Source organism: Tachysurus fulvidraco, chromosome 1 (genome assembly GCF_022655615.1).
Source record: "Tachysurus fulvidraco isolate hzauxx_2018 chromosome 1, HZAU_PFXX_2.0, whole genome shotgun sequence".
In the NCBI taxonomy this organism is placed as follows: Eukaryota; Metazoa; Chordata; class Actinopteri; order Siluriformes; family Bagridae; genus Tachysurus; species Tachysurus fulvidraco.
In genome coordinates this window covers 46,931,942-46,952,486 of record NC_062518.1, presented here as the reverse complement: position 1 = coordinate 46,952,486, position 20,545 = coordinate 46,931,942, and the positions used below count along the sequence as shown (strand labels likewise).

The window sequence follows — 20,545 nt, the reverse complement described above, 5'->3', positions numbered from 1 at the left end:
TACAATGTGTTTTATTGTGTTACAATGTGTTTTATTGTGTTACAGTACAGTGTTATATTGTGTTACATTGTGTTACAGTGTGTTTTATTGTGTTACAGTGTGTTATATTGTGTTTTATTGTGTTACAGTGTGTTACATTGTGTTTTATTGTGTTACAGTGTGTTACATTGTGTTACAGTGTGTTATATTGTGTTTTATTGTGTTACAGTGTGTTACATTGTGTTTTATTGTGTTACAGTGTGTTTTATTGTGTTACATTGTGTTACAGTGTGTTTATTGTTTTATTGTGTTACAGTGTGTTACATTGTGTTACAGTGTGCTATATTGTGTTACATTGTGTTACAGCGTGTTATATTGTGTTATATTGTGTTTTATTGTGTTACAGTGTGTTACATTGTGTTACAGTGTGTTATATTGTGTTATAATGTGTTACAATGTGCTATAATGTGTTATAATGTGTTATAATGTGTTACAATGTGTTATAATGTGTTATAATGTGTTATAATGTGTTATAATGTGCTATAATGTGTTATAATGTGCTATAATGTGTTATAATGTGTTATAATGTGTTATATTGTGTTATATTGTGTTTTATTGTGTTACAGTGTGTTACATTGTTTTATTGTGTTTCAGTGTGTTACATTGTGTTACAGTGTGTTATATTGTGTTTTATTGTGTTACATTGTGTTACAGTGTGTTATATTTTGTTATATTGTGTTACAATGTGTTACATTGTGTTACAGTGTGTTATATTGTGCTATATTGTGTTACAGTGTGTTATATTTTGTTATATTGTGTTACATTGTGTTATATTGTGTTTTATTGTGTTACAGTGTGTTTTATTGTTATATTGTATTACACTGTGTTATATTGTGTTTTATTGTTATATTGTGTTAGATTGTGTTTTATTGTGTTACAGTGTGTTATATTGTGTTACAGTGTGTAATATTGTGTTTTATTGTGTTACAGTGTGTTACATTGTGTTACAGTGTGTTTTATTGTTATATTGTGTTTCAGTGTGTTACATTGTGTTACAGTGTGTTACATTGTGTTTTATTGTGTTATATTGTGTTTTATTGTGTTACAGTGTGTTACATTGTGTTACAGTGTGTTATATTGTGTTTTATTGTTATATTGTGTTAGATTGTGTTTTATTGTGTTACAGTGTGTTATATTGTGTTACACTGTGTAATATTGTGTTTTATTGTGTTACAGTGTGTTACATTGTGTTACAGTGTGTTTTATTGTTATATTGTGTTTCAGTGTGTTACAGTGTGTTACATTGTGTTTTATTGTGTTATATTGTGTTTTATTGTGTTACAGTGTGTTACATTGTGTTACATTGTGTTATATTGTGTTTCAGTGTGTTACATTGTGTTACAGTGTGTTACATTGTGTTTTATTGTGTTATATTGTGTTTTATTGTGTTACAGTGTGTTACATTGTGTTACAGTGTGTTATATTGTGTTACAGTGTGTTACATTGTGTTACAGTGTGTTACATTGTGTTATATTGTGTTATATTGTGTTTTATTGTGTTACAATGTGTTACATTGTGTTACAGTGTGTTATATTGTGTTACAGTGTGTTATATTGTGTTTCAGTGTGTTACATTGTGTTACAGTGTGTTACATTGTGTTATATTGTGTTTTATTGTGTTACAGTGTGTTACATTGTGTTACAGTGTGTTACATTGTGTTTTATTGTGTTACAGTGTGTTACATTGTGTTACAGTGTGTTATATTGTGTTTTATTGTGTTACAGTGTGTTACATTGTGTTACAGTGTGTTATATTGTGTTTTATTGTGTTACAGTGTGTTGAGTTCAGCAGTGGAAGTGAATTTCAGCACATACCGAATTACACTAAAAGCTTGTTGTCAGTGCTGCAGGAGCTCTACTGCTGCAGTATTCAGGATATTGCCGCTCTACATGAAATGGCTCTGAAAGTAAAATGTCCTGAGCAATAAGTCATTATCTCATCATTGTGATTAATGTATGTGTATCCGATTACATCCTCATCCTGGGACCTCCCCACAAACTCCTCCACCAATCACAGGGCACTTAGGAACCCGTGAAGAACAATACTATTTGTAGATTTGCAGGTTCTACCTCACAGACTGCAAATAAATTTTAAAAATTTGTGATCAATTAATCAATTACGAAGCTCTTTAAAGACACATCAGTTTATTTATCATTTAAAACTGAAGTCACATGACCAGAACTCTTCACACATTCGTGAATCAGACAATTTCACACAAAATCCTCCAGAAAAAAAAAACAAAAATCTTCCAGAATCCATGAACTCCACCACCTGAACATATGCAGTACATTAATCTAACGCTGCTTTTAAATCAATTCAAACACGTTCACAACAGAACAACGCCATGAATTAATAATCGTTTCTAGCTCATTTCAGTTAATTGCATTTTCAGCTGAAAGGCTACTAAAGTGTTCAGTTATTACTCTTTCAGGTTTGTTTTGGAAATACGGATGAAAGAAGACAAGATGACTTGAAAGAAGTTACATATTTCTATAAATGTAAAAGAAATAAAGGACTTTGCAGCATTTCTGATTCGTTCTTGTTACAGTACAGTATGTAAACTTTAGTCCAGTCATTCAAGCTTCTAAGTGATCAAATGTTCATCCTTTTTGTAACGCTTCTTTTTGTAGGTCAGTGTGCTACGAGTGGCAGAGTGAGATTTGTTGCCGTACGGTTGAAGGAGCCGATTCTGAGACAGGGACATGGAGTTGAGCTACACAACGACATCAGGAGTCAGGGGTTCTCACTAGTGTAGTAGTGAGATGGTAGCGTGATTAACCTCGACAGAGAGAGAATTAAGAGCGGATGGTGAGGAAACGACATTAAAAAAAAAAACTGGAGAAATTCTGGATAAAAGAACATAAGAAATTCTTGTATAACTCGCTGTATAATAGATGTGTCTTGACAGGAAAATAATCATTGCTTATTTTCTGATAGTGACTCCGCCCACTCAGCACCCCACTGTGATGCTGATTATTTCCCTATAACTGTGAAAAACATGGAGTGATTTTTCTTGCCTGGTCACGAGGACTGGACTCTGCTGAGAGAAAGATAGCATTGCAGTCCTGGAGATTAAAGTAGGCTGGAAATTAGCGCGAGAACACATGGCGTGTTGTTCCACGGAAATAATGGTCACCTTGTGGCACGAACGAACATCACAAAGCCACCGTGACCATCAGTGAGAAGCAGAGGATCAACTGAGATCCAAACTTAGACTCAGTCACGCTGGGTCACGGTGTTTACACAGCCGTGCTGTGACAAGTTTAGCACCGGTGGACAGCGTTACTCTGCTGAGGATCACAAACTCACCGTTACCTCTAGCATTGAGGAAAAGCGGCTCTACCTTACACGTTTTAAACCACAGACAGAAGAATTAATATTAATACTATTAATAACACGTCTATTGAGGCATGGTGGTGGTAGCATGGGGTTAAAAGCTGCTGTTAAGCTCTTGGTTGCTTCTCTGCCTTAATTCCCTCTATAACAGTTGAAGACATACTGTATGATTGACAGCCTCCTGTCACTGTGCCTTTAATATCACTTTATGTGTGTTTTTCTTTCCAGTAACTTCTTAACCTGTGTCATTCAGTCCTTGGTAAATAACCTGCTGTCATACTGCTATCTAATGTATGGAAAATTATACATGTAGTTCATCTAGTAGTATCTCTACTTATTTTTATATAGAGAGAGACATAGAGTGAGAGAGAGAGAGAGAGAGAGAGAGAGAGAGAGAGATCAGGTATATGTTTTAGTCCTCTGAAACCAAACTAAAGAGACTAAAAAGATGAACTTCCTTGAAAGCTTTTCTCTCCAGCCAGGGATTTAATTCGCAGAGCGACTCCAGTTATTGATACACAGCATCCATCATATTATTTAAACAATAATGTGTGGACATTTGCAGCAGCCTTTAAACTTTAGTACAGAGCAACTAAAGTGTATCTATAAAAGTGCAGGTAATTAACCTTTACCGCATGTTTTAAAATGCCAATACGATCCATAAAGCTGCTGTATATATAAAAATACATATATTATATATATATTAAAGCCCCACCCTAACAGTAATGAAGAATACAGTAAACTTTTTTTTATGAGAGTGTAAATCCAATGCGACCTGTTTGTTGTGTTATTGTCACCCAGTTGCTTCACTGATTCAATCCTGTTACATGTCACTTTCTGGATTTGAATCATAACATGTGTATTTCTGATATAATGCATTATTATGCCATCCATCCATCCATTTAATGAACCGCACATCCTCACAAGGAACCTCAGGGGATCTGATCTTTTCTAATTTTATCTTCAAGTGCACTATCAAATGCATTACCTTTTATAATTGCTGGATTAAAACAAACAAACAAACAAACAAACAAATAAAGGACAGGACAGAACAGGACACCCTGTGATTGGCTGATGAAATGGACACTGAATCAATCTATCTAGGTTTAAAGCAACTTTCAATAAATAAATAAATAAATAAATAAATAAATAAATAAATAAAAGCCTCCTGGATGGACTTTATTGATCAGACCTGAAATAAAGCACACACAGAAGCTTCTTGCCACTGAACTGATTCCTGTACCGCTGTTATTTCAGATAGTCAAGGTTTTACGATAAGCACCACGTGCTTGGAGACACCACTGGTTCATGTGAAATGTGATGTGATGTGATGTGACGCGTAAACAAACTTCTGGCCAAATTCTTTATACCGTTTAAAAATAAAACCTTGATATGACCTCATCTATAGCCACTAAGCTGTGCTGCTTTACAGTGGGGTGAGTAAGAAGAGATAGTCAGTGGTCTCTCACCCATGAGGGCAGCTCGGTGGTTTCCAGTGCGCGCGCGGCTCCGCTCTTGTCCTCCGCCTCTTCCTCCATCTCTCGCTGCTGCTGGAGAAACGCCAGAGCTCGGCTCAGCCTGGAGCTCTTACAGCCCGAGTTCCTTCTCCAGAAGAAGAAGATGGCGAGGCCGATCAGTAACCAGCTGACGCTGCACTCGAAGTAACCGAGCGCGTAGACGGGGAAGATGAGCACGAAGGCTTTGGCGAAGCGCACCCAGGTCCGCGCCACGCGCCCGGCGGAGGACGAGGAAACGGAGGATGAGGAAGAACAGGAGGTCAGTGCGTCCTGCGAGCTCGGTGCCGTCGGGATTCGGGTCTGCCCGGGATGATGAGGTGGAGGAAGAGGAGGATCGGCGGAGCTGCTGTTCTTCTGCGCCGCATCCTGCGCTCCCGGAGCTCCGTTTCCGCTCATTGCCTCCTTCCTCCTGCCTCAGCGCTCCGTTAGACTGCCCAAGTTTAACCGGAGTCTCTGTCGGTGCTGTCGGTCACTACAATCTGTACTTCAACCACGAGCTCACGTCAGTTCGTCCATTTTCCAAGCGCAATCTCGTTCAGTGTTAAAGATCAGACAGAGAACACGAGTCGTGTTTCCTCGCCATTGTGTCGCGCGCTCCTGCACCCTGCGTGTGTGTGTGTGTATGTGTGCGTGTGTGTGTGTGCTTCGTTATGACAGCAGCTGCTAAGACACACACACACACACACACACACACACACACACACACACACACACACACACACACACACACACACACACTCAGAAGCTCCCCCTGGCGCTTACCTGCTGCAGGTAAACACACACAAACACACAAACTGTATAAAATTCGCAGTACAACTAACTCCAGCTTAAAACTGACCTAAAATGTTAACTTCACCTAACGTTGTGGGGTTTGTTTGTTTGTTTCAGTTGTGATAGAGACACAACTACAGACATGTGACCTATTTACATTACTGGCAATAATAATGAGCACTTGAGGGTTAAGGGCCTTGCTCAGGGGCCCCAACAGTGGTAGCTCTGGTGGATTTGGGATTTGATTTTCTGACCTTCTGATCATTTACATTTCCAGCATTGGGCAGACACTTACATTATCTCATCTTTATACAAATGATGATTAAGGGCCTTGCTCAGAGGCCCAGCAGTGGCAGCGCTGGTGGACCTGGGATTCGAACTCATGACCTTCTGATCTATAATCGAACACCTTAAACACTGCTTTCACATGTTAATGATCTAATGTGAGCCACAACAAACATTTTAAATCATAGTAGATGAGTGTGTAGTAGACATGGATTATTAATGTACAGAAGCCACGCCCATTTCTGTGATTTATACGTATATCACTTATAAATGCTGAAGGGCATCGACCCTATAATTAATCAATTAATTAAAAGATGAAATAAATAATAAATGAATAATGAATACAAACCTGCCTTTATTGCAGAATTAAAGCTGATAAAAACTTAAAAATACCAAAAATAAATAAATAAAAAAATAAATTAATTAATTAATGAACGACGTAAAGAATAATAAATAAATGAAGATTTAATCATTTCTTTAATAAAAATGTACCAAAGGTCAGTATAATTAACAAAGTAATACTTTATTGTTAAATTATTTTTCAATAAAAAAATAAAAAGATAAAAACAGTTTAGAATTTATAGACATCTAATGTCGGTGATAATTAGCTGGTACAATAAATTATTTTATTAAAAATGGTTTGTTTTTTTTATTTAGATGTCTCGCTGTCGATGATCAACTCGGCTGGTCTGAGTCTCCATGGTGATTTCTGTGTTAGTGGAACACCTCTGTGCTCGATTGGTCGTCCTGTTGCTATGACGCAGTTACTATGGATTTCAGCTGAGCGCGCATGCGCGCTTGCCTTACAGAGGGGTGTCATGGCGGACAGTGATGTCAACACTAAGTAACAGGGCTTTAAACAGGAGTTAGGATCAGCGATGTACAGCGGAAAGGTGAGGATTTCACACGCTTTATCTTCAGAAAGTGTTGTATTGGAATAAAAACAAGTCATTAGTCATTACGTTATTGTTTATTTATTTTACATATTAGCTGTACAGTAACAGATGAGTTAGTGATTATCAGCTGATGAGGATATTAGAGACAATCATCATTTTTTTCTCCTTTGTAAGAAAATAACCAAAGAAGACACATGGAGACCTGATGATTTAATAAGGCACATACAGGTAAGTGCGTGTGCGTGTGCGTGTGCGTGTGCGTGTATGTATGCGTGTATGTATGCGTGTATGTATATGTGTATGTGTGTGTGTGTGTGTGTGTGTGTGTGTGTGTGTGTGTGTGTGTATACGTGTGTGTGTGTGTGTGTGTGTATACGTGTGTGTGTGTGTGTGTGTGTGTGTATGTGTATACGTGTGTGTGTGTGTATGTGTATACGTGTGTGTGTGTGTATGTGTTTATGTATGTGTTTGTGTATGTGTGTGTGTATGTATGTATGTATGTATGTATGTATGTATGTGTTTGTGTGTGTGTGTTTGTGTTTGTTTGTGTGTGTATATGTGTGTGTATGTGTGTGTGTATATGTGTATGTGTGTGTGTTTGTGTATGTGTGTGTATGTGTATGTGTTTATGTATGTGTGTGTGTATGTGTGTGTGTGTGTGTGTGTTTGTGTTTGTACTCTGAGACTTTGAGTCCATCAGGAAACACTGGATAGAATTAAATGTCCTGATTAATTCACAGAGCCAAGAGGAGGAGAGCGGGAGGAAAGAGAGATCACACCGAGACCCAGAGAGAGAGAGGAGGAAGCACAGAGAGGAAAGTGCCAGGAGAGGAGAAGCGAGGGATGAACGAGTGAAAGAGAGCAACAGAGATCGTGGTGAAACCCAATACAGAGAAAGAGAGAAAGAGAGAGATGGAGAGAGGGAGAGAGAGAGGGTAAAGAGGAACAGGGAGAAAGAGAGAAATAAAGAGAGGGACAGGGAAAAAGACAGAGAGAGAGATTTGGAGAGGGAGAGAGAGAGGGTAAAAGAGAGGGACAGGGGAAAAGATACAGAGAGAGAAAAGAGGAACAGGGAGAAAGAAAGGGACAAGGAAAAAGACAGAGAGAGAGAAAAGAGGGACAGGGAAAAAGACAGAGAGAGAGAAAAGAGGTATGGGGAAAAAGTCAGAGAAAAAGAAAAGAGGGACAGAGAAAAACCAAGAGAGAAAGAGAGAGACAGTACGAGGGAGGCGGTGAGAGATTTAGGGGAAGAGAAGGATAGGGAAAAAGACAGAGAGAGGGAGAGGAGGAGGGCAGAGCGAGAAAAAGAAAGAAGGAAAGAGAAGGATTTTAGTCTAGATGTGGAGGACAAGTCACGGGAGAGAGAGAAAGACAGGAAAGAGAGGCACAGAGAGAGGGAGCATCGCCGTGGAGGTGAAGAACGGGAAAGAGGACGGAGAGAGCACGAAAGACGAGAGACACATGGTCACAGACAGCACATGGGACAGACAGACGGAGGTGAGACTGTTAAACAGCTTTATTTTACATGAAAAAAATTAATGCCTCTTTCACTGAGACTGACACACACAGGCCACGCCTCCTTCACTCAGACTGACACACACAGGCCACGCCTCCTTCACTCAGACTGACACACACAGGCCACGCCTCCTTCACTCAGACTGACACACACAGGCCACGCCTCCTTCACTCAGACTAACACACACCGGCCACGCCTCCACTCAGACTGACACACACAGGCCACGCCTCCTTCACTCAGACTGACACATACAGGCCATGCCTCCTTCACTCAGACTGACACACACAGGCCACGCCTCCTTCACTCAGACTGACACACACAGGCCACGCCTCCTTCACTCAGACTGACACACAGAGAGAAGCCACACCTCCTTCACTGAGACTGACACACATAGGCCACACCTCCTTCACTGAGACTGACACACACAGGCCACGACTCCTTCACTCAGAATGACACACACAGGCCATGCCTCCTTCACTGAGACTGACACACATAGGCCACACCTCCTTCACTGAGACTGACACACACAGGCCACGCCTCCTTCACTGAGACTGACACACACAGGCCACGCCTCCTTCACTCAGACTGACACACAGAGAGAAGCCACACCTCCTTCACTGAGACTGACACACAGAGAGAAGCCACACCTCCTTCACTGAGACTGACACACACAGGCCACGCCTCCTTCACTCAGACTGACACACACAGGCCACGCCTCCTTCACTCAGACTGACACACACAGGCCACGCCTCCTTCACTCAGACTGACACACACAGGCCACGCCTCCTTCACTCAGACTGACACACACAGGCCACGCCTCCTTCACTCAGACTGACACACACAGGCCACGCCTCCTTCACTCAGACTGACACACACACAGGCCACGCCTCCTTCACTCAGACTGACACACACAGAGGCCACGCCTCCTTCACTCAGACTGACACACAGAGAGAAGCCACACCTCCTTCACTGAGACTGACACACATAGGCCACACCTCCTTCACTGAGACTGACACACACAGGCCACGCCTCCTTCACTCAGAATGACACACACAGGCCACACCTCCTTCACTGAGACTGACACACATAGGCCACACCTCCTTCACTGAGACTGACACACACAGGCCACGCCTCCTTCACTCAGACTGACACACACAGGCCACGCCTCCTTCACTCAGACTGACACACACACAGGCCACGCCTCCTTCACTCAGACTGACACACACAGGCCACGCCTCCTTCACTCAGACTGACACACACAGGCCACGCCCCCTTCACTCAGACTGACACACACACAGGCCACGCCTCCTTCACTCAGACTGACACACACAGGCCACGCCTCCTTCACTCAGACTGACACACACAGGCCACGCCTCCTTCACTCAGACTGACACACACAGGCCACGCCCCCTTCACTCAGACTGACACACACAGGCCACGCCTCCTTCACTCAGACTGACACACACACAGGCCACGCCTCCTTCACTCAGACTGACACACACATAGGCCACGCCTCCTTCACTCAGACTGACACACAGAGGCCACGCCTCCTTCACTCAGACTGACACACACAGAGGCCACGCCTCCTTCACTCAGACTGACACACAGAGGCCACTCCTCCTTCACTCTGACTGCCACACACACATAGGCCACGCCTCCTTCACTCAGACTGACACACAGAGGCCACGCCTCCTTCACTCAGACTGACACACACAGGCCACGCCTCCTTCACTCAGACTGACACACACAGGCCACGCCTCCTTCACTCAGACTGACACACACAGGCCACGCCTCCTTCACTCAGACTGACACACACAGGCCACACCTTCCCTCCTTTAATTTATTTGTCTTGTATTTCATTTCAGAGGACAGAAGGGAGCAGAGGAGAAGAGAGAAGGAACAGCATGTACGATTCAACCATGTAACTCGGTCAAAGCAAAATGTTAATAATAATAATAATAATAATAATAATAATAATAATAATAATAATAATAATAATAAACTCAGTGTTTGAACCGAATAGAACTCACACATGGAGTTTAAATACTGCTGTATCATTCAGAACAATGAGATGTGTGCAGTGCATCTAGTGCACCCAGTGTGTGTGTGTGTGTGTGTGTGTGTGTGTGTGTGTGTGTGTGTGTGTGTGTGTGTGTGTGTGTGGATGTTTGCATTCATGTCACTGTTTGTTTTAGGAGGACAAGGTGATCGAGCAGAGACACAGACGTCAGGACGGAGACAGGGTGAGGGAGAGAGAGGAGAGGAATAAACGAGACCAGAGGCACACTGACTCGAATCAGAGAGACAGAGAGCATGAGAGTGCGCAGAGGAAAACCCTGCAAGAGGTATATACACACACACACACACACTATTCTGGATTCTGATCGGTTTCCTAATTAACCGACACATCACATGGATACATATGTTCGCACGTGTCCGTGTACACGCAGGTTGAACGTGACGTGACAAAGGACAGTCACCAAGGAGCAAAGGATTCTGGGAATGAAGATTACGAGGACGATTTCGAGGTGAGAGTAGAGTGTGTGCTGTTTGAGATGATGAGCTACACTCCATGGGTCATATCATCACATCTGTGTGTTTCTGTCTGTGTATCACTTATTGCTTTCAAACGGATTGGTGCCACAAGAAAATGGTGAGTTGTCGCACATCCATCCATCCATCCATCCATCTGTCTATCCATCCATCTGTCCATCCATCCATCTGTCCGTCCATCCATCCATCCATCCATCTGTCCATCTATCCATCCAATAATAATAATAATAATAATAATAATAATAATAATAATAATAATAATAATAATAATAATAATAATAATAATAATAATAATAATGTCACAAGATACAGAGACGTTTATTAAGGCTGGGATTTTTTCTGTTTTAGGCAATTTTATAACAAAAATAAATAAATAATTTTTTTTTCTTATTTAATTGCTCTGTATCTGATAGAACTGATGACTCATGAAACATGACGCGTCTCTTATTCACTGGATTAACGGCCCTGAAACCTGAGAGGGTTTTTTCAGCTGTAGGGCTACAGAAGTTCTGCTGTACTGGACCATAATCTCCTTTTCTATATCTTTAGGACTATGAGGAAGACTTTGAAGAGTTTGATGAGGACAGAGAAGAAGAAGAAGAAGAAAAAAGGGAGGTGATGGAGGAAGAAGAGGTGCGTGAAGATAAAAGTATGGAGGTCAGGAGAGAGCTGAGTCCACACAGCAGACGGGAGGTGGAGGCCATCCAGAGAGCCATGGAGCAGGAGAACGAGTTGCTCAGCACTGCTCACTCCATCTCCTCGACCCAGGAGTCTGAGATCTCCCTCAGAGGTAGCTGTGATCTCCACCACCTGAGTGCGCTGGGTTCATCCAGAGATAATAACCAAACTGGGGCTGATAAAAAAATACTCTATACTTTAGTGAGTGTTGACTCTGAGAGCCACTCAAGGAAAAGTAGAGCGTACGGCAGAGTCATCGACTTCACAGCAGCGAGGCAGAGAGAGATAAACCAGCAAGCCTCAGATAAACAGAAGTGAGTGAAGTGTGTGTGAATGAGTGTGTGTGAATGAGTGTGTGTAAATGAGTGTGTGTGTATGAGTGTATGTGTGTGTGTATATGAGTGTGTGTGTGTGTGTGTGTGTGTGTGTGTGTGTGTGTATATATGAGTGTGTGTGTATGTGTGTGTGTGTGTGTGTGTGTGTTTGTATGAGTGTGTGTATATGAGTGTGTTTGTATGAGTGTGTGTGTGTGTGTATGTCTATGAGTTTGTGTGTGTGTGTTTGTATTAGTGTGTGTATATGAGTGTGTGTGGATGAGTGTGTTTGTATGAGTGTGTGTGTGTGTGTGTCTATGAGTGTGTGTGTGTGTGTGTGTGGATGTGTGTGGATGAGTGTGTGTATGTTTGTGTGTGGATGAGTCTGTGTGTGTGGATGAGTGTGTGGATGAGTGTGTGGATGAGTGTGTGGATGAGTGTGTGTATGTTTGTGTGTGGATGAGTCTGTGTGTGTGGATGAGTGTGTGGATGAGTGTGTGTGTGTGTGTGGATGAGTGTGTGGATGAGTGTGTGAGTGTGTGGATGAGTGTGTGTGTGTGTGTGTGTGTGTGTGTGTGTGTGTGTGTGTGTGTGTGTGTGTGTGTGTGAGTGTGCATATGAGTGTGTGTGTGAGTGTGCATATGAGTGTGTGTGTGAGTCAGTGTGCAAGACAGTGTGTGAGCGAGACAGTGAATGAACCTTGCTTTAGATAAGTATATATATGGAAATAAGAGTTCCAACTAAAACACAACTCATCAGGTCACTGTGATTCCCTCGATACCTGACCGTGTTTCTGTAACGTAGGAAACGTAGCGTTGAGCTCCTGCGCCTGATCGATCTGGACTTTTCCGTCACCGAGTGTCTCCTGGATTTGCCTCCGGTCCGCGAGTACGACCTGTACATGAAGAGCTACGGCATGGCCAACACCAAGCAGGTCTGTTCTACTCAACATGACCCACTTTAACACAATAATCACACACAAGGACAAATCTCGTTTCTCCTGACGTCTGTGACTCTTATTTTATTAGTTCTTTTTTCATTCATATTTAATATTTATAACGCAGGCCTACGTGCAGTGCAATGAGGACAACATGGAGCGAGACACTCAGACAGACGAGACGGACATGACGGACGTGTGGACACAACATCCTCCAGAGAGCAGCGTGGCGTGTGGAGGTGAGGAACACAGCGTAACGGACAGAACTCTGATATAATTCTGAATAACTCTGAGCGTGACTAAAGAATGACTGACTGCTGGATGTTAACTGACCCACAGGCCCACAGGTTTCCCAGAATGCATCAGACGTGACCAGGACGACTGTGGACTCCAAGCGGCTCGCTGCCTTTCTGCGATCTGCCACACAGGTGGGATTTATTTTACTTTCTTTTTTATTTTTATTTATTTATTTATTGTTCTTCTCCCAGATCTGATGTGTGTGTGTGTGTGTGTGTGTGTGTGTGTGTGTGTGTGTGTGTGTGTGTGTGTGTGTGTGTGTGTGTGTGTGTTGCAGGTGATGGCAGTGTTGCTGGAGGAGAACATCGCTGAAAGCAAAACTGAAAAGCTTCAATCCCAAACACACACGTACTCCTTCAGTGAGGGCTGTGTTCAGCTCAACACCAAACTTAATATTCTGCAAGGTAACAGAAACACACACACACACACACACACACACACACACACACTTTACTGCCCTTTCTACAAGGTAATATCTATATACACACAAACATACACACACCAATCTAATCTTTCCACAACTTCTCACTCTCCCACACATAGACCAAACAAATGTTCTTTCAGCATGACATTAAATTCCCTGTGTGTGTGTGTGTGTGTGTTCCTGTTATAAGAGATTATTCAACAACACACTAAGACATAGGAATAGCATTCAGTGTTTTTGACTTCTTGTGTGTGTGTATGTGTGTGTGTGTGTGTGTGTGTGTGTGTGTGTGTGTGTGTGTGTGTGTGTGTGCAGGTCGACAGGTGAAGTTGTTACACTTCTCCCAGACTCAGACTCACACCTTGCTCTCCGTTCATGCCCCGTGCTCCAGATCATATGATGTCACAATCGACAGTAAGACGATGATCTGTGTGTGGAACATCTGGGAGCCGTCCACACCGCAGAGAATCCTCTTCTATGAAGCTGAGGTACACACACACACACACACACACACACACACACACACACACACACTAGAGCTGGTAAGAGTCTCCTTTCTGTGTCTCAGGTGCGGAGCTGCTGCTTCAGTCCGGGGAAGGCCACGTTGGTGTTTGCCGGGACAGACGTGGGATCCGTGTTGGTGTGGGACCTGAGAGAACATTCTGGATCTCACTTACACATTAGAGTGTGTGAGGAGGAGTGGACACTGCGTCACCCAACATTCTCCACCGGTTAGAACTTACTGTTAGAGGAGAATATTCAACAACACACAAAGACCTAGGAATAATATTCAGTGTTTCTGACTACTTGACTGTGTGTGTGTGTGTGTGTGTGTGTAGATGCTGTGCTGTCAGGGGTGGGGCACTTCTCTCCCATAGTGTCTGTCGAGCCTGTCCTGGTCAACGTGGGGGCGGGGCTTAGAGATCCACTGCTACCAGAGCAGGAAGGTAAACATTAAATCAGAGAAAGTGAGGTTTAACCCAAACAGGAAGCTAGGACCAATTTAGGAAAGTGTCATAATAATGTAACAACTAGAAACCATTTTTATACCAAAAGTCATCATACAGCGATGCTCCTGGTTGAATGAGCAAGCTAGTGTTTTGTAGCCTGATGCTAATGTTAACGCTGTGTATTTTGGAGCATCCTTTTAATTAAAGCAGTGTTTTCCTACGAAGGGACACAGGAAGGGTTTTTAATTCAGTTCAGTTTATTTGTGTAACGCTTTTAATAATCCACATTGTCTCAAAGCAGCTTTGCAGAAGTATAGAAACAGTAATAATAATAATAATATTATTATTAATAAAAGTATAGAAACAGTAATAATAATAATAATAATAATAATAATAATAATAATAATAATAATAATTAATGTTTATTATAAAATGCTTTAATTCTTTTTTTTTTACATTTTTTCAAGTTAGTAGTTTTAAAAAAATTACAAAATTAAAAAAAATAGATTTAATTTGTTTTTATTGTTTACATTTTTAAAAGTTAGTTGTTTTTAAAAAAATTAAAACAATAAAAAAAATAGATTTAATTTGTTTTTATTTTTTACATTTTTTAAAGTTAGTTGTTTTAAAAATGTAAAAAAAATAAAAGAAAATTAAAAATGTTTAAAATAAAAACGTTTTATTTTTTAAAAAAAATTTGTAGTTTTAAATTAATTTTAAAGGAATGTATTATTATTATTATTATTATTATTATTAATACATGCCTTTAAAATTTATTTAAAACTACTCACTTTATAAAAAAAAATTAAAAATAAAATAAAAAACATTTAAATACTATTTATTTCTATCTATCCCTAATGATCAAGCCTGAGGTGACCGTGTTGAGGAAAATCTCCCTGAGATGATATGAGGAAGAAACCTTGAGAGGAACCAGACTCAGAAGTGAACCTCATATTCATTTGGGTGCAGCCGAGAGCTGCTGAGGATCTAATGTGTCAGCACAGCCTCTGAGTTCACCACAGACCCAACACTAATCCCTTCCTGTCAATGTCTTCAAATGATCGCTGATAAAAATGCAGTCAGGACAGTTTCCAGGCAGCTCCATCCACCCCAAACCCATGAGTCACTGCTGACCATCAGATCAATCCCTCAGCCCGATCAGCCAGGCGACCACCAGGTGACGAGACTCCAACCTGGGGTAGAAAGTCAGGACTGATGAAGTAGCGCTGTAAGACGAGACGCTCAGACTAGGAACTCAGAACACTGGGAGCTCTGGAGTGGCATATATAGCGAGAGAGAGAGAGCGAGAGAGAGAGACAGAGAGAGACAGACAGGAGAAAATTGTTAGGTATGGTTGTAATCAGGTGATGAACGATGTACATTATGTGCAAAGTGCAGACAGGGACTCCGGCAAGACTCTTAAGACACTTCCTTTGTGTTGTAAATTACAGAGTCACTGGGTCTGTCGTTCCAGTTGGGGTCACTGGATGAAAATGGACTCCTGAATCTTTGGGTCAGTCAGTTATTAAAATTATTATTGCTGTTGTTTTATAATATTTTTTTATTTTTTATTTTATACAATTTGGTACTCTAGCTTCTAGGTTGCGTCTGTATTTCCCTGTTGCCTAGCAACACTGTTTTCAATTTCTTATACAGGTTGTAGTTGAGCTGCCTAAAGCTGATTATTCTGGATCCCAAACAGATCTGGGTAAGTTTGACAATGTCCTCACTTCTCTGTCCTCACTTCTCTGTCCTCACTGTGTCCTTCTTCTACTCTGTCCTCATCCTCACTGTGTCCTTCCTCTCCTCTGTCCTCATCCTCACTGTGTCCTTCCTCTCCTCTGTCCTCATTGTGTCCTTCCTCTTCTCTATCCTTGTCTACTCTGTGTCCTTCCTCTCCTCTGTCCTCACTGTCTCCTTCCTCTCCTTTGTCCTCATATTCACTGTGTCCTTCCTCTCCTCTGTCCTCATCCTCAATGTGTCCTTCCTCTTCTCTGTCCTCATCCTCAATGTGTCCTTCCTCTCCTCTGTCCTCATCCTCAGTGTGTCCTTCCTCTCCTCTGTCCTCATCCTCAATGTGTCCTTCCTCTCCTCTGTCCTCATATTCACTGTGTCCTTCCTCTCCTCTGTCCTCATATTCACTGTGTCCTTCCTCTCCTCTGTCCTCATCCTCACTGTGTCCTTCCTCTCCTCTGTCCTCATCCTCACTGTGTCCTTCCTCTCCTCTGTCCTCATCCTCACTGTGTCCTTCCTCTCATCTGTCCTCATCCTCACTGTGTCCTTCCTCTCCTCTGTCCTCATCCTCACTGTCTCCTTCCTCTCCTCTGTCCTCGTCCTCACTGTGTCCTTCCTCTCCTCTGTCCTTGTCCTCACTGTGTCCTTCCTCTCCTCCCTCCTTCTCAGGTCTGCATCCAGGTGGTAAGGTGAAGCTTCTTCACAGTTCCTCTCTACAGACCACCCCTGGGGTGGACAAAAGGATATTGGGGGTCACGTCTCACCTGAGCTTCGTCCTGAAATTTCTTCCTTCAGACTCTAACCACTACTTCATTGGCAGTAACATGGTGAGCGGAGAAAAGCGAAAATAAGTCGATAAATAGATGAGTGTCAAACTTATAAAGGTGTATGTTTGGGTAAAAAGAGATGGTAAAGTGTGCGTGTGCATGTGTGTGTGTGTGTGTTTTACCGTAGGGTTTGGTGAGACACGGCACCAGACATGGACTCCGAGCGGTCCCGAAGCTCTATAGGCCTAAATGTGGAGAGAGACCAGCAGAAGTCACGGCTCTAGAGTTCTGCCCTGCTGGAGAACCTTTCTTTCTGGTGAAGATTACTCTTTGTGTGCGTGTGTGCATGTGTGCATGTGTGCGTGTGTGTGTGTGTGTGTGTGTGTGTTGGACTGGGCACAAAAACATGAGATGTAAATCACCCATAGTAACCTGTGTGTGTGTGTGTGTGTGTGTGTTGGACTGGGCACAAAGACATGAGATGTAAATCACCCATAGTAACCTGTGTGTGTGTGTGTGTGTGTGTGTGTGTTGGACTGGGCACAAAAACATGAGATGTAAATCACCCATAGTAACCTGTGTGTGTGTGTGTGTGTGTGTGTGTGTGTTGGACTGGGCACAAAAACATGAGATGTAAATCACCCATAGTAACCTGTGTGTGTGTTGCAGGTGGGCTGCAGTGATGGTTCAGTGCGTCTCCATACATTAGCATGTGATGAGGCGGTGTGTGAGTGGACCGTGGGTTCAGGTCACAGTTTTGTTCAGTGTGTGCAGTTTTCTCCGACGCGACGCTCCGTGTTCTGCGCTCTGGACTCTGCATCTGTCCTGCACATCTGGGATCTCACACAGACAGAAGAGTCTCCACTCATCACCCAAGACCTCCACACTGACCCGTACTGACCATAACTCAATTACAACACAACACCTGTCCTGTCACCATAGCAACCAGAGAGTTAAACAGAAGTATTAGATAACAGTATTACAGGGTTAATATTATTAGCCTAATGTTTTGGTGTGGTTTTTGTGTACAGAGTCTCAGCCATGGCTTTGTTCGGTGACACCGCCATGCAGAACCCGTACTCCGGCGTCGCTCTGGCTAAACACTCAGGCAGGCTGGAGATCCACTTCCTGCTTCCCTCGCTCACAATTCCTCAAGCCATGGACGCAGAGAAACTCCACTCACTGACCCGAGACACACTCTGAACTCACACACACACACACACACATACACACACACACACACACACACACACACACACACAAACACTAACAGCTTTTGTTCATTTCTGTTATTCTTATTTTTTTTCTAAGTTCATCCAGCTATTTAAATGACTGGTAGTAAAGCAAGTTTTTTTTTCTTTTCAGAAAAACGAACACTTTTATACCTCAGAGGTAAAAGACAGTGTACTTTTTCACAGTTTTCACTGCATTTCTCCAGGTCCAGTAGCATTTCGTTATGTAAAGGCTGTTTCTATTTTTGTATTAAATGCTTTATTATCATTGTATTTTTTTGTTTTGAAAGAGATATTCCCACACACACACACATACATACACACACACACACACACACACACACACACACATACACATACACATACACATACAGACACACACACAAGCTAAAGGATGTAGAGCAGATGAAATAAAGCAATAACCCCAGCAGGGGGAGCTATTTCCAGACATATCCTACACTCTATGGATGACGAGCAATAATAAGTGTAAAGTGCAAAGATTAATGCTTTGATGGACAATGAGGAGCTTTCAGTAAACCACGCCCCTTTCTGTGCGTCTTTGTATCATAACAACGAGGACGCAGTCGGATGAAGTCGTACAAACTGGTCGGATCGGATTAAATTGACTGTACATGACTGTAGCCATGGAAACCAAGACAGAGATGTAAACTCAGAGTGAAGTTTAACAGCATGGAGAATACACACGGATAAAATCTTTTTACTTTCATTTATTCATCTGTTAGCAGATTGGAGAAGGTGAGATGGTGCCAATTAACCCACTTCAGACAAACAGATAGATAGATAGATAGATAGATAGATAGATAGATAGATAGATAGATAGATAGATAGATAGATAGATAGATAGATAGATAGATAGATAGATAGATAGATAGATAGATAGATAGACAAGAACAGAGACAGACAGAAAAAAACAGACAGACTAAAGGTTAGAGAGGCAGACAGAAGGTTAAACAGACAGACATAAGGTTAGATAGATGGAAAAAAGGTTAGACAGACAGACAGACAGATGGTTGGAGAGGCAGACAGAATGTTAGACAGACAGACTGAAGGTTAGACAGACAGACAGAAGGTTGGACAGTTAGAAGGTTGGAGAGGCAGACAGAATGTTAGGCAGACAAAAGGTTGGTGAGGCAGACAGAAGTTTAGACAGACGGAAGGTTGGACAGACAGATTGAAGTTTGGACAGACAGATGTTTATAAAACAGTTTCCTCCTCTCAGATGGTGCACTCACACATCAGTCGTGTACATACAGTGACACATACTTGATATTATGTAGAATTGGCAGAGTTAAACATGCTGTAAAACCTCAGTTCAACATTATCTTTATTCTTATTTGAAGGGTGCATGCCTGGTGCAATTGTAGGCATGAATGGCCTTCGGCAGATGTTCCTTCCAGTTCTGTTTGTCCTTTTCAGTCAGCGTCCGCAACATCTGAAGCAAAGTTCGGTTTAGTCTCTCTACAGGATTACCTTGAGGGTGGTATGGAGTAGTCCTGGAGTAACCCACCCCAGAGAGCTTCTGCAGGGTATGGAACAGGGAATTTTCAAACTCACACCCCTGGTCATGGTGTAGTTTTACAGGGAACCCGAAACGAGGTTGAATATTTTCTCAGCTGCAGTCTTCCCAGATTTGTTCCTGGTAGAATAAGCCTGAGCAAACCTGGTGAAGTGATCAATGACCATCAGGATATATTCATACCCCCCATGACTAGTCTCTAGGTGCAAGTAATCAACACCCACCAATTCCAAAGGTGCATTTGAGGTGATTCCTCCCATTGGCGTGTGCCCATGGGTTACAGGTTGTTTCTGTGTTACACAGGGACACTGGCGAGTCACATATTCCTCCACACTCTTCCGCATCCCAGGCCAGTAGAACCTTTCTCGCATCAACTGTAGCACTTTCTCTGTCCCAACGTGACTCATGTGGTTATGCAACTGCTGAAGTACTATCTGCCGATATTTTGTAGGCACTACCAGTTGATGTCTTTGTGTTGTTCTTCTAAAAAATATGTTGTTTTCAAGGACTAGCTTGTGCCATTCTCTTAGCAGCTTCATCGTGTCACTCGCCGCCATACGCCGAACATCAGGGGTCAATGTCTTACCAGCTTCCTTCAATCTGACCACTGGCCCAATCGCCTGATCTTCACGTTGTGTTCTATTCAATTCATCATGACTAATGGCGGGTGCCACCTGATCGTGAAGTGTGACTGTGTCAGTTGCTTTTAAGTTTAGGGCTGCCACCCAGGCTACATCTTCATTCTTGGACATCATGTTACCC

The 20,545-nt window shown here is 42.3% G+C and overlaps 2 protein-coding genes across 13 annotated transcripts in view; one reads left to right on the top strand and one right to left on the bottom strand.

Moving 5' to 3' along the window:
- Positions 1-5,509, bottom strand: part of esyt2b (extended synaptotagmin-like protein 2b) — a 42,703-nt gene extending 37,194 nt beyond the window's left edge. For 3 of the 5 annotated variants that reach the window (XM_047821985.1, XM_047821986.1, XM_047821987.1), the window contains exon 1: positions 4,845-5,508. In XM_047821985.1, coding sequence (XP_047677941.1) covers positions 4,845-5,288 — 444 coding nt within the window. In that variant the 5' untranslated portion in view covers positions 5,289-5,508. Of the gene's footprint in view, positions 1-4,844 lie in introns of all 5 variants that reach the window. The other 2 variants (XM_047821983.1, XM_047821984.1) reach the window with 1 other exon arrangement.
- Positions 5,510-5,526: 17 nt separating this feature from the next.
- dync2i1 (dynein 2 intermediate chain 1) lies at positions 5,527-18,519 on the top strand. 8 transcript variants are annotated; one of them, XM_027145509.2, is made up of 23 exons: positions 5,527-5,663; positions 6,606-6,841; positions 7,019-7,072; positions 7,585-8,341; positions 10,226-10,266; positions 10,556-10,705; positions 10,811-10,888; positions 11,008-11,013; positions 11,463-11,703; positions 11,794-11,905; positions 12,710-12,839; positions 12,970-13,081; positions 13,182-13,270; positions 13,417-13,543; positions 13,879-14,051; positions 14,132-14,294; positions 14,403-14,510; positions 15,965-16,026; positions 16,170-16,221; positions 16,917-17,074; positions 17,202-17,348; positions 17,684-17,907; positions 18,046-18,519. In XM_027145509.2, exons 2-23 carry the CDS (start codon positions 6,827-6,829, stop codon positions 18,215-18,217), a joined length of 3,171 nt encoding a protein of 1,056 aa, XP_027001310.2. In that variant the 5' UTR covers positions 5,527-5,663; positions 6,606-6,826; the 3' UTR covers positions 18,218-18,519. The 8 variants fall into 8 exon arrangements, with proteins under 8 accessions (XP_027001310.2, XP_027001311.2, XP_027001308.2 ...); XM_027145510.2 differs by having other exon boundaries at positions 10,226-10,281; positions 17,202-17,330; XM_027145507.2 differs by having other exon boundaries at positions 10,226-10,281.
- The last annotated feature ends 2,026 nt before the right edge of the window (positions 18,520-20,545 follow it).